Source organism: Theobroma cacao, chromosome 3, assembly GCF_000208745.1.
Source record: "Theobroma cacao cultivar B97-61/B2 chromosome 3, Criollo_cocoa_genome_V2, whole genome shotgun sequence".
NCBI classification, from domain to species: Eukaryota; Viridiplantae; Streptophyta; class Magnoliopsida; order Malvales; family Malvaceae; genus Theobroma; species Theobroma cacao.
The window spans coordinates 21,653,026-21,667,886 of NC_030852.1; the positions used below are offsets into that span (position 1 = coordinate 21,653,026).

General features: G+C 33.2%; 1 protein-coding gene across 1 annotated transcript; it reads right to left on the reverse strand.

The window, feature by feature from the left end:
• On the reverse strand, positions 382-5,535 carry LOC18604689. Its single transcript, XM_007037290.2, has 8 exons — positions 5,388-5,535; positions 4,440-4,731; positions 4,058-4,129; positions 2,383-2,450; positions 1,959-2,115; positions 1,439-1,519; positions 1,266-1,355; positions 382-864 (listed from the first exon to the last, which is right to left on the reverse strand). Exons 2-8 carry the CDS (start codon positions 4,707-4,709, stop codon positions 742-744), a joined length of 861 nt encoding a protein of 286 aa, XP_007037352.2. The 5' UTR covers positions 4,710-4,731; positions 5,388-5,535; the 3' UTR covers positions 382-741.

Here is a 14,861-nt window from a genome sequence, read left to right on the forward strand (position 1 = left end):
AGGATTTTCTCATTACATTAGAATGCTGTCCAGTAATTTTATACCACTGAGTTTCCCTGATTAGCAAAAATTTAACAACTACGGTTTAAACCAGGCTATTCATCACATGTCAGTAACAGATAGAAAGACTATGACAACAAAGACAACAAAGATGTTGATTACAATAATCACCCTCACAGGATACCAGCACATGATGTAACAAGACCAATCAACTGGTGCATTCACCTCCATAAACAAGATAATTGAGGAAAACCTTTTGCATTATGACATGATTGGATAAGTTAAACATGTAAAGATAAAGCAGAGTATATATTAAAAAGGAAAACCTTTCACAGTAACAATAAAAAATGGCTATGAGTTATCGAAGTTGTCTCAAATGTGAAAACTCCGCTTCAACTCCACCTGAAACTTAGGAGTATCCAAGAAAGTTTGGAATTATATTTCTGCGCCAACAACTCCAGGAATACAAGTTCCTCATGCAGTGAAAATGAGGCAATGAGATTCAAGATTTATGTACAAACATAAACAGTGACATTGATGCCCTCAAATAAGTACGGAACAAAAACATCTTCAGGGTTTTCTGAAAAACAATTAGAAGTACAACATAACAAATGCGAAGAACACAATCTCCCCATTTTCTTTCACTGCTAGTAGAATGAGTAAGACAATTTACCCATAGTTTCATTACTAACCTACACTCTTCACCACCATAGCCTCTTACCAAAGAAAAGGACTGTCACATTATTGAAGTGGCTCCTGATGAGGAGTGGCTGCAGGTCCTGGTGCAATAGTGAACTGTACACCCCGACGTTGCCCTGCCTGTATCATAAATGCAACTTCAGTTGCTGCAAGGGCTGCTGCTTCCTGTTTCGATAGGGGAAAAATAAATGAATTAATTACCAAAAGAAACCAAGTAATAGACAGTTTAAAATAGCCATGCAGCAGCTAAAACAGCATGAGTCCATTTAGCTTTTGTTTGTGGAAACTGGACTACTAGGAGTGACAAAGAGGATATCATACATAGAAACCTTTGAAGTTCTTAATTGAATTTTGGCTTCTAATGAATAAAACTACCTACAAACAAACAGTTTTGCTGCACTATTTTTTACATAAATCTCATCCTTATCAAGCATGTGGAGTACAAATCTGAAAAGGCGGACATAAATCTACATTTTCAGTATTCTTCTTCTGTGGTTTAGATCAATAATCTCAACATGCTTAAGTAAGATAGTGCTCTCATTTTTCAAGAAAGCACAAACCATTACCTGTCTCTGCCTTCGGCGCTGCAGTATGCTGATGGCCCAGGCCATAATGTAACATGGGAGAAGAAAGCCAGCAGCACGGAGGAGGAAAAGCTGTGTAGCATAAAAGGTTTTAAATTATACAACGAAACAATATAAATTACTAAAAGATTAATGCAAATTCACGCCATTCTTACAGAGAAAAATGTAGATGCATCATTTTCTGCATCTCCATTGGTTAGGTACAGAGCATGCCTCAAGAGTAGAAGAGCCATTAGCTGCAAATAAGCAGAGAAAATAAGATCTAAACAGAACTAGAAAAAGAAAATTGACAGCAATTCCCATTAATTATTGATTAAGTAGGTAAGGACAGGTAAAATGTATTATCCAACTGCGAACTAAAATTGTGATTATTTTTCCTCCAAAAGCAAAAACAAGGAATTCAGGATTTAGGACCCAACCCAACAATCTAAAGTAAAACTACAGATGAGGCTGATGACTAGGACACTGCGAGTTCAACAAGACATGGCCAGATGAAAGAATACTGCATTGCATAACGTACAAGATGCCTTGAACATTGATATTCAATCTATTGTGAGCAAAAAACTTATAAAAGGAAATGAAAGGAAGAAGCCACCAAGATCTTTTATTAAGACATGCCATTAAGTAAGAACAGCCAATAAAAATTGTTTTATTTTTAGAGGAATAAAACCTTACAATTAGGGCAGCAGAGCGGCAAAATGCAGCTCCACTAGCATTGTTATCAGCATATTCATCATAATCTGCCTCCAAAAGATGGCGTTCTGCAGCTGCCATTGCTAAAATTCGAGGATCCCGCAAATCCAAAGGAGCCCCAGGGATAGTCCAACCCTCACTATATCAACATATCAAATAAGATAATAAACGGTCAAAAGTGATGAGCATAAGATATCAACCTGTCCCACAGATTACCAAACAGCTTCTGACATAGATAGATCCTCACAAACAGAAAAGGCTCTTAGAAATATCAAAGTTTCAATTATGGTTACAGGACCAACATCAATTAGAAAAAACCAAAAAAGAAAAAGAGAGCAAAGTTAGAGCAAAACTGATCTTTATGAAGCCTATCTTTTGGGTAAGTAATCGCACACTTGAGACTTGCCTGATATCAATTGTAGCATCCTCTGACTGAGGGGGAGGTGGCGGTGCAGTATATCCCGGTTGGTAAGGCTGCAAATCAAAGATTTTTTGCAGGAAAAAGTCAGTAAATTTGGTCTGTCCGATAATTCAACTCAAAACTAAACATATTTTAATTAATGAAAACATAGTTGTCATATGAATCTTCCAAGAAATACACACACATATTTTATATATCACATGGACAGCAAAATCATCAAGTAGCAGCTAGTAGCAAAGTGCTATCAAATGCATCTGATTACATGCACCAGAGCATATTTGCAAATACACTCTTCTGTCATTTGAAACCATGCGACATCAAAAAAAACAATTTCATCAAAAGCTTGATGCAGAAGCCTATTTTATTAGCAGGAAAAACTGCACATTAAACCAGACACATTTTAAGTCTTCAACACACAAAGCCAAACCTATGTCATGTTGAACATAAACGACGTAGATCAGCAATATCCAACCCTCAGCACAAAGTACACACAAAGATAATGATATCTATAATAATACAGTCTTGCATACAGGTAGCTTGCAATCTGTTACTCAAGTCATTTCAGATCAAATCATGGTTTCCACAAGGGCTTGGTAATCAAAAGGTGGCTGCTGATGTACATCTCATTTTCCACTAGCAGAAAAAAACTACTTTAGACGTAAAGTTAATTTAGGATGAGCTCACCAATTGACAACAACTAGGCACATAAAGTTAGATGAGAAAGAACAATTGAACAATATACTATGGTGACTGAATTTCAGGATACACTAGCTGTCATTCATGCAATGAAGGGTCAATACTCTCTAAATGTTTTAGAATAAAGGACCAGGTATTGAAAGGAACCTTTGATTAATATTATTGTTAATTTTACTTGAAGAAAACAGCCAAAATACTGCTCCATTTTACATGAATGGTTCCATCCAAACACCTTGAAACAGAAGGATTATCCATATTTTACACATCACAGTTAATGCTTTTACACTTAAAACCCTTTATGACATAACTGATTTTACATTTGGGGTTTAAAGATGAAGCCCAGAACCACTAAAAGAAAATAAAAAATTGCGACCTGGACAAAGCATCAAACTTCTCTTATGAAAATAAAATCCACAAAAGTTATTCCCCCTAGGATTCCAAAGAGCAAAGAAAAATAACCTTGAGCATTTATGACTGTTGCTAGCATAAAGATACAATAAACAATACAAAACCATCAGATGAAATGACATCACGAGTCAACCTAAACAAACAGGCAGCAGAAAAATTAAAATTGAAAACTTCCTTCAAGATCAGGGAGCTCAAACATTACAGAAAAATAAAGCTATCATATAACTAGTGTTCATTCTTTCTGCATCAGAAATTAAAAACAGCCACAATATAAAGGTCTTTTCCCCATCTTCAATGCGTGACAGAGAACATCATACAACCAGGTGAATGTGCAACTATACATCATTGGCGTCAATCAACAACTGAATCAGTGATTCATCAATAAAAAAGAAAGGAAAGTAAAACTGTTACCCTCTAAAACCAGACACTTGTTTACTTTCATGACTATGCAAAATTGATGCGTGGGCGAAATGCAAATACAAAAAGCAGCAGATTTCTTCCTCATAGTTGAACTGATAAGAAAGTAACAATTCCAGATTCTTAAGAAGAGGTTTACCTGATGACATATCTCACATGTTATATCTCCTTTCTCATTGCACCAACGCTGAACACATTTCCTGTGGGCAAACTGGATAATGAAAAAATTTGTCAGCCAAAGCGATTATACTGCAAAACTCAAAAGATGAGCCAATAAAATCATATGATGATTACAGAAGAACTACTTAGAAGTAATCTGACGGTAAAAACGAAGCAAAAACCATCAAGCCCTTTCTCCACATCATGATGGCACTCAAGCATAGCTCACAAATATCTTTCCGTAAAAAAAAGAACTTTATAGTACTACAGCTAATGGCAATTGCAAAATTTTGGAGCTAATAGCATGCTATAAATGGAGCAGAAAAGAGTCAAGTCTCAAAATGCTCCAAAAAAGTGAATACCTTCAAACTGCCACTGCATGCACAAGGTGTCTCCAAATTCTTAATGCAGTCCTCCTCCTGGCAGATTCGGCATTCAACTGTCTGGATAAGTGGTTCTTCTTCTGAGGAACCATGTTCATACACTTCCTCAACATCAACAGCACAAGCATGTGGCTGAGCAACTTGAGAAGAACTCTCACCAGAAGAGCCCGCAGCCTTGGCTTCTTGCATTGATTGCAAACTTTCAGGTGTTATGAGACAGTCAACGCATAGAACCAGATGATCACCCATTTTTTATCCAAAAGGAAAGGTCCTGACAAAACACAACAATGTAGCAAAAATTCCAGTTAAAGTCAGATCAATATGTATCGCAAAAGCTGCAAAATGCACTTCCAAAACTAACATACAAAGTCTTTGACTCTAAAACTTAACATTAGATATCATAAAGTTCAGCAACATATAAGAAATCAAAATCTTAATTTTCATTTAAGTGTCATTACTGAAACCCCTTGCATATGAACATCAGATGCTATAACATACCCTTTCTCCCTACCTCTCTCTCTTACAATTTATTTACATATATAATTCAAAATCTTCTCTTTTTATATATTTATTTTTAAATTTTCTTCCTATAGGCTATACCCAAAAATATATATCTTCCTATAGGCTATACCCAAAAATATATATATATGCAAGCAAATAACCATTAATAAATAAACCAATTACCACAAAACTTTCAGCTTTCACTCAAAATCTTCATTTTTTTTATTTTTCAATTTTCCACAGAAAAAGAAAAAAGAAAAAAAAACGAAACAATTTCCTTCATTTTCTCAGCAACCAAACAACTCAACCAAAATTCCCAAAATCGAAAAAGAATCAATTCAAAGCCCAAAAAAACCCCCACAATCCTGATCAGAATTGAACAAATTCACTAATTAAAAAACCCACATATAATATAAAAAAAATTACCTGAAAATGGCGCCTTTTTTGGAGTCTGAAATGTTTTCCTTTCTTCTCTTTATAAAGCTTTAATGAAAAGTCTAAGGTCTTTCTTTTCCTTTGCTTGGAAATGAAACTAATTGACAAGAGCAAGAGTTTTTCTATTTTTCCGTTTTTATATATAAAAAATAAATTAAAAAAAAAGTAAGACTTCTAGTAATTTGGATAGAGACATTGAGGTTCGGTTTCAACGAAGCTTTGGAGTTTAGGCTCGGTAACGTCCGTCCAAAGATAAGGATTATTACGTAATTTCCGACAGTTGGTCGCTGTTTGGTTTTCTAGCCCTTTTTCTGGTAATGGACGTCAAAGGTTATGGTCGGCATTTCCCTTTTGGACCCTTCACTTGTAACTTGCCCAAAGGATGACAGTTTTTTTTTTTTTTTTTTTAAATTAAGACATAAATTTTTATGTCTCAGTTGAGATTTTAGACTCCTTAGGAATTTAAATTCTTTTTTGGATTGTTTAACATTTTTTCAATTTGAAATATAAAATTTATATTTGAAATTTTAAATTTAAACCCTTTTTTCTTAAAAATAATCCACACATGTTTTTAGTAAATTTTGATTGAATATTAAATTTTGGATCATAAAACCCATTTAATATCACTATATAACATTTATTTACTTTTCTTTCTTTTTTTTGCAATTTGTTTTTTAAAATGCTATAAATTAAGAAAATTATGTTATACATTAACGTGGTTTCTTTAAATTCTATAAAATAGCAGTAAAAAGTTAACACGCGTCTCATTAAAGTATATTTATGAATTAATTAATTATTAAATATACAAACGATAATCATTTAATTCTATTTGTAAATTTTAAAAATTCCATTGTTGATGTGCATAGAACAATAATTCATAAATTAATTAATATTATTAATTTATTGCAAGAGACGAAAAAATGTAATATACCAATATGTCTGCAGGGAGAGTTCTGTAATTTAATCTAATTATTATATGGTCGTTAATAAAAGAAAAATTGAATCCAAACAACTAAAAAGAAATGTTTGAAAAACCCAAAGCATGGACAATTGTATATTATAAAATGCAAATTGTGTTTTACATCGTATTGTAGATATCGACAATGTATTGTTATAATCTTATTTTTTAATGATTGAATTAATCTAATGTTTATATTCTTATTATATATATATATATATAATAAATATAAGAATTGAAGACCCGCTCAAGGTTTTGTTGGATTGAAAAATACGTGGCCGCGAACATTGACTCCTTCTCACACCCATCTTTGCAGGCGAGGCGACCAGCCTTTTTCGAATTTATAATACCAAGTAGTTTCTTTTGGAATTGTAAGACATTTTCCACTTTCTTGACTTTGACCATGCTTTTTTCTATTTTCTTGTTTTGAAACTAAGCAACGTTTACTAAATACAACAATCCAGGGGGAAAATAGATATAGAACAAAAGGAATTAAAAATAAATAAAATGTTACATTTATTTTTGTTTAATAAAAATAGGTGATTGAAGTAGGTTTTGCAGTTAATGATGGTGAAGTGGGTGGCTTGGTAAATGGGAGGCTAAATTTTGTCATAAGATCATTGGGATAAGATAATGAGGCTAATGTTAGATATTTTCTTGTGGTGGGTAGTTAAGGTCATGCACTTGATATTAATTGGCCTAAGGCCCTAAGCAATAATTTAGAGAGACATATATGTATGAACTTTATTGATGGTTCTTTCGAACAAACAATATTATTACAAATATGATATTTATAAGAGGCCCCTTATGATGGGATTTTTGGACTTTGTTATAAGATATATAATAATAATGTTCTTCAACTTAAACAATATATCAAAGTTTTTATTTTATTTAGAAATAGTTGAGCATAATGTTAAAAATTAGTTTTTGTAAATGTTAGATAATAGTACTACTTGTAATATTAATTATCACATTTTTTTTACTTTTTACTTTTTAGCTCTCAATGTTTTCTATCAATTCGTCTTGAATTTTGCTAGCTCTTGTATTATTTTTTTTAAATTCTTTGATGCTGATAATTGTGAGCATTCCACCTCCAAACCCGTCGACAAAGATGTTTCATGGTTATGGTCTCCACATGAAGGAAAAAAAAAAAAAAGGAAATCCGTCACAATAGCTTTAATAGAATTTTTAAAAAATTTAAATTTATTTTTTTGAAATGCGTATTGTAGATTCACATTTTATCTAGGTGAATTTATTACTATTTTTATAATAATCAGTGGATTCAAATATTCTCAATTAGATTTTCAATTTTTTTGGGCCTTGTTAACTTTCACATTACCGAAAGGAAGTTTCACATCTTTGGAATTTTTTGGGCCTAGTTAGATTTTCATTTTATTACTTAGTCGAAATTTTTTTTATGGATATTTTAGCAAAGTTGTTGGTCAATCGTCTTAAAAAGGCCATTAATATGATAATTAGCAACACCTAAAGCGCATTTGTTAGTGGTTGTCAAATTGTGGATGAGATTATACTTGTTAATGAAGTTATTCACAGTACGAAGAAATAGCTTCGAAACAATGGTGGCATTATGCCAAGCTTGTTGAGAGTTGAGTAATTCCATCTAGTAAAAGAGAAGAAGATGAGTTTGGGCGCCAATTCAACAATCAGTTGAAGAAAGGAAGAAGAGAGTTACGGTGTCATTTTCAACCATTTGTTAAAGAGTTAATGAAACGAAAGTTAGCTTGTCGTTTTATTTCTTATTACTGTTTCTTTTATTTTGGCTAAACGGTGTGTTACTAAGTCGTTTTATTTGATTTGTAAGGCTAAGAAAGCCACGTATTTTATTTGCCTGGTATTCTTGTTTACCGTTGCTGTGTCCGTTGTGAAGCACAGAATTCCAAGTCTAGAATTCTGTGCTTAGCTGTTATTCCTCAGCACTTCACTCTCATATACTGAGGTGCAAGGCTGGTTTTGGTAGAGTGACAATCAATATATATGTAATACTAAAAGGGATAGTTGAGTGATTCTCTCTTATTTTCTATCTTTCCTTATTCTCTAAGCTCCCCTGTTTTTTTCCTTCATAAAAACCTTCACTATAGTTCATGCTTCTTCTTTAATAGAGAAATTTCTACATGGTATCAGAGCAATAATGTGATCTTAAGGGACCATTTTCCTTAGTTGACCTTCACCTTGCTTGCGGCTTCCTGGTTATTGATCTATCTTTTGTTCATGGCTACTGCTGAATTTAGCACCTCTGCTCCTCCAATTTTCACTAGAGAAAATTATGTTTTCTGGTTGGTAAAGATGCAATCCTATCTTAAAGCCTTCAGTCTTTGGGAGGTGGTGGAGACTGGGACTGAACTAGAGCAACGTTATGCTAATCCAACCTTAGCTCAGATAAGGTAGTTTGAAAAAGACAAAGCAAAAAGGTATAAAGCCCTTTCTTGCTTATAATTTACAGTGTCTGATGAAATCTTTACTTGGATAATGCATCTAGATAATCCTAAGGAAGTTTGGGATCATTTAAAGGATAAGTTTCAAGGTAGTGATAGAACCAGGAAGATTCAGGTCCTTAATCTAACCAAACAATTTGAAATGTTAACAATGGATGAGAGTGAGACAATTAGGGAATTCTCTGGTAAGATGATGGAGATAGTTAACCAATCTAGGTTGCTAGATAAGGAGATGATAGAGGAGAGATTAGTCAGTAAGATGTTGTGGGGTTACTTGAGAAATATGAATAAAAAATCTCCTCCTTATAGGATTCAAGGGATATTGGTCAGATGACATTGAAAGAACTAGTCAATGCATTAGAAAGACTTGAGCAGAGAAGAGCTTTTAGGCAAAATAGATTCACAGAGAGTGCTTTAGTTGCCAAGGCTAAAAATCAAAGGGTAAGAAGCAACAACACTAGGAGGAATGATGTTGACAAAAAGGATAAGGGAAAGAAAGTTGAGGAAGAAAAACGGGGATAAGAAAAAAGTTTATCCACCCTGCTCCCATTGCAAAAAGACAAATCACACAAAAACTATTGCTGGTTTAGACCTCATGTGAAGTGCAGAAAGTGTCACCAACAAAGACATGTGGAAAAAGTGTGTAAGAACAAAGGCAAGAGTGCTGATGAGAAAGTAGCTGTGGTTGAAGAGCATCAAGCAGATAATGAAGTACTTTTCATTGTCAAGAAGGTGGACAATGAAGAGAAAAACAATGTTTGGCTATTGGATAGTGGATGCTCAAACCACTTGACAGGTTACAAAAAGAATTTTATCAATTTGAAAGAGAATTTTAGAACTCAAATGGAAGTTGGAAATAGTGATATGCTACTGATCCTTGGAACTGGTATAGTGGGAGAGTAGACACCTGGTGGCATCAAGTCAATTGCAAATGTTTATTTTGCTCTTGATGTGAGTCAGAATTTACTAAGTGTAGGTCAGTTGGTGGATGAAAGCTTTGAATTAAAGTTCAAAGACAAAGCTTGCACAGTGAAGGATCCAGCTGGAATTGAATTATTCACAGTGGAAATGAGAAACAAATGTTTCCCATTAAATTGGATGACTCTAAAACATATTGCTTTCAAATGCACTTTGTCTGATACTGAATTATGGCACAGGAGGTTTGGACATGTGAACAATGGTTCACTGAGTTTAATGGCTTCAAATAGCTTGGTTAATAGGTTGCCTCACATGGCAAACTTAAACAAGATATGTGAAGTGTGTTAGTATGATAAGTAGAGGAGAGCATCATTTCCACAAAGCAGAACCTGGAAAGTAACTTATAAGCTACAATTGCTGCATACTGATATTAGAGGGCCAATGCAAACACCATCTTTGAATGGAAGTAGGTATTATATGCTCTTTATTGATGATTACACTAGGTTCTGTTGGATTTCTTTTTTAAAGTTGAAATCTGATGCCTTAAGGGTATTTACTAAGTTCAAAGCCTTGGTTGAAAATCAAATGAGCTTAACTATTAAGAAGCTCAGGAGTGATAATAGGGCTGAGTATAGTACTAATGAGTTTGAAGAATATCTAAGCAAATTAGGCATAGTGCATCAACTGATTGTGCCTTATAGCCCTCAACAGAATGGTGTCTCAAAAAGAAAGAATAGGACTTTAATTGAAATGGCTAGGTGCTTGCTGTTTGAGAAGAAGTTACCTAAGTTCTCGTGGGCAAAAACAGTTAATACTACTAACTATCTACTAAATTTGTCTCCTACTAGAGCCCTAGTAGGCAAAACTCCATATAAAGCCTGGTATGACATGAAACCCTCAATTAAACATTTAAAAGTCTTTTGATGTATATGCTTTGCTAAGGTTCCAGATGCAAGAAGAACCAAGCTGGACAGTAAGTCTATGTGAGCCATCCATCTTGGGTACAATGAAGGTTCAAAAAGATACAGACTACTAGATGTCAAAAGCATGAAGTTATTCATCAGTAGAAATGTAGTGTTTGATGAAGGTAAGTTGTGGAATTGGGAAACCAAGCTAGTTGCAAGGTCAAATAACTATGTTTCAGTAAAAAATCAATTGGCAGAAGAGGATTTTGAGTTGAACTTAGATGATGTGGATGAGATGCCAGTGAGAGGAACAAGAAGTCTGTCAGATGTTTATGCTATATGTAATGTAGCAATCTCAGAACCTAGTTCATATGTTGAAGTTGTTTCTGATGAACATTGGAAATAGGCCATGGAAGTTGAAATGAACATGATATGGAAAAACAAATCTTGGGTGCTGGTGGACAGGCCTGCAGATCATAATGTTATAGGTGTCAAATGGATTTTCAGAACTAAAGTGAATTCGGATGGTTCTATAAATAAGTACAAGGCAAGACTAGTAGCTAAGGGATTTGCTCAGAAATATGGTGTGGACTACATGGAGACATATGCACCTGTGGCCAGGCATGATACAATTAGGCTATTGATAGCTCTGTCTGCAAAAGAAGGTTGGCTAATCTATCACTTTGATATAAAATTAGCTTTCCTGAATAATTATTTAACAGAAGATATATATGTAGAACAACCTGATGGCTTTGTTGTGAAGGGTTCTGAAGCCAAGGTCTGTAAATTAGTTAAAGCTCTTTATGTTCTCAAACAAGCACCAAGGGCTTGGTATGAGAGAATGGATGCTCACTTGTTGAATCAAGGTTTTATCAGAAGTTTTACTGAAGCAGCACTTTATATAAAGAAGGGTAGTGATACTGTTAATCTAATAGTGGCATTGTATGTTGATGATCTACTTGTCACTGGTCTTGAGACAAATTATCTAGTTGAGTTCAAGTCACAGATGCTGAAGGACTTTGAAATGACTGATTTAGGTCTGATGACCTATTTTTTAGGAATGGAATTCATTCAATCTTCACAATCAATAATCATTCATCAAACAACGTATGCATAGGAGTTGTTAAGAAAATTTCAAATGAATCACTGTAAAGCTATTAGAACTCATCTAACTGCAAGTAGTAAATTTTGTAAGGATGATGCTCAACTGGTGCTGATGTGAAACTATACAAGAGTATTATTAGTTCTTTATTGTATATAGCTGCAACCAGGCCTAATCTGATGTATGCTACCAGTCTTTTGTCCTGGTATATGCAATCTCCTACTATTTTACACTTCACTACAGCAAAAAGAATTTTGAGGTTTGTTAAAGGAACTGTTGACTATGGAATCAAGTTTATGAAAGCAAAAAGTGGGGAAGTTCAAGGATTTTCTAATAGTTATTAGGCAAGCTCGTTAGATGATTCAAAAAGTATAAGTGGCTACTGTTTTTCATTTGAAAGTGGAGTTTTTTCTTGGAGTTCTAAGAAATAGGAAATAGTGGCTCAATCATTTGCAGAAGCAGAATATATAGCCACTGCTGCAATTGTAAACCAGGCACTCTGGGTAAGAAAGATCTTAGCTGAATTAGGGTTCTCACAAAACAAGGGAACGTTGCTACATGTAGATAATCAATCTGCTATTGCCATAGCTAAGAATCCAATTCAACATTGGCGTACAAAGCATATCAGAGTTAAGTTCCATGCCTTAAAGGAAGCAGTAAAAGAAGGAGAAATTGAGCTAGAATACTGTCCTACAAATGAACAACTAGTAGACATATTTACTAAATGTTTGAACATAAAGCAGTTTACATATTTGGGAGGTAAATTAGGAATTTACTCATCTGGAATTAAGGAGGTGTGTTGAGAGTTGAGTAATTCCATCTGGTAAAGGAAAAGAAGATGAGTTTGGGCACCAATTTAACAATCAGTTGAAGAAAGGAAGAATAGAGATACAGTGTCGTTTTCAACCATTTGTTAAAGAGTTAATGAAATAGAAGTTAGCTTGTCGTTTTATTTCTTATTACAGTTTCTTTTATTGTGGCTAAACGGTGTGTTACTGAGTCGTTTTATTTGGTCTATAAGGCTGAGAAAGCCACGTTTTTTATTTGCCAGGTATTTTTTTTTACCGTTGCTGTGTCCGTTGTGAAGCATAAAATTCCAAGTCTAGAATTCTGTGCTTAGTTGTTATTCCTCAACACTTCACTCTCATATACTGAGGTGCAAGGCTGGTTTTGGTAGAGTGATGATCAATATATATGTAATACAAAAAGGAATAGTTGAGTGATTCTCTCCTATTTTTTGTCTTTCCTTATTCTCTAAGCTCCCCTGTTTTCTTCCTCCATAAAAACCTTCCCTGCTGCTCATGCTTCTTATTTAATAAAGAAATTTCTACAAAGCTCGATTTTGAGAAAGTTTTTATTGTGTTGAGTAGGATTTCCTCTTTACTATCATTGAAAAAATGCGTTTTCGTACAAAATGATGTAACTAGATCTATAAATATATTTCTGATGGAATAGGATCTTAGTGGATTGATGTGATTGTGTAAAGCATGGATTTCAAAATTTTCTTTTATAAAGAAAGTAAGCAATCCAATTTCACAAGCGAAAACACATATCGTACTTATTGCAAGTAACATAATCACATCTTAGGAAAAAAAATAAAGATCTATTAAGTAAAGAAAAACATACCTTTTATTTTGAGATTCTTATTTTTAGACACTACCACACCAATAAATGATTTCTTGACCAAACAAGTTTACTACTTATTCTTCAAGAATACTTTCAACTTGAACCTTGAATGGATAAGGTGTGGAATGCTAGACTACAAGATGATAATCGATTTTGTCTCTTTTTTTTTTTCTAAAAATTAATGGCTATTTTCTTTAAAAAAAAAAAACAACCAAGAATGGGAGAGTGGAAGAAAGATACAGCAAAGTTTAGAGGAGGAGAAGAGAAGTGACAGTGAAATTTTTTCAAGAAAAAGTATGTACTTTTCTTTTCTTCCAATCTCTTCTCTTTTTATTAAAACTCTTACCTCAAAGGTTTAATCAAAATCAAACACATTTGAATCAATCTTGACCATCCATTTAGAGTTATGGAAGCATCAAACATGCTCCATAATTATCAAAATTAAAATTAAAGAATAAATAATTTAATTCTTTAATTATCATTTAGAGTTCTTGATAAAATAAAACTCTTTATTGAATAATGACTCTTATTTTATTATTATCCATCTTTATTTAAAAAGAATTAATACTAAATAAAAGAGTGATAGTCAAACATGAAGTCTCCTTTTATCAACATGGATGTTTAGATTCATTTTGCAAGAATCCTCATATCATTATCTTAATTTAAGACAACTTTTGTCTTTAATTAAGACAAAATAATTTTATCTTGTCTAAATTGAGACAAATATGTTTTCTTATCTAGATTAAGATAAAAAATATTTTTCTCGTCTTAAATTAAGACAAACATATTTTCTTATCTAATTAAAACCAAACATGTTTTCTTATCTAAATTATGACAAACATGTTAAAGCTGCCATTTTTGTACATAATTTAATTAATTAAATCAAAACATGTATTCCAACTTAAACAAGTTTAATTCTATGAAGCTAAGTGGGGAATCTATTTGGACATAGATATTCCAAGCTCTAATAAACTTAGAATTATTCTTAATCTCATTAAAAATAATTCAAACTTATTAACTATGAAATCACTCCACCATAGATTCATGATTGCATTATTGGATTAAGTATAATTATAAGAAACAATTCAATGCTTGACATTAATTATTAGTTGTCCAATTGCAAACCTTATATTGTGAACCCTCATAACCATACAATGACAAAAGGTGAAATTACCATTTTTCCCTTTATGTCAATTTTGTCCCCTAGTCTCAAATTTCATCCAATTAATGATTCAATACTCTAGATCTAATCTTTTGAGTATCTAGATGTGATGAGTAGCTAATTCATCAATCTACTTGGCCCAGATTAATCACCAATCTTCCTGAAATCACTAGAAGTGATGTTAATGCTATGAACTCCATTATTTGGATATTCCTAAATGTTCATCTCAATTATAATCCCAAAATACGGAGTCTAAATCAACGTTTTATGATGATCATGCTCATGGTAAATCAAAGATTATAAGGAAATTAAACAGAAGTCCACTGTCCATCAAGATTTTG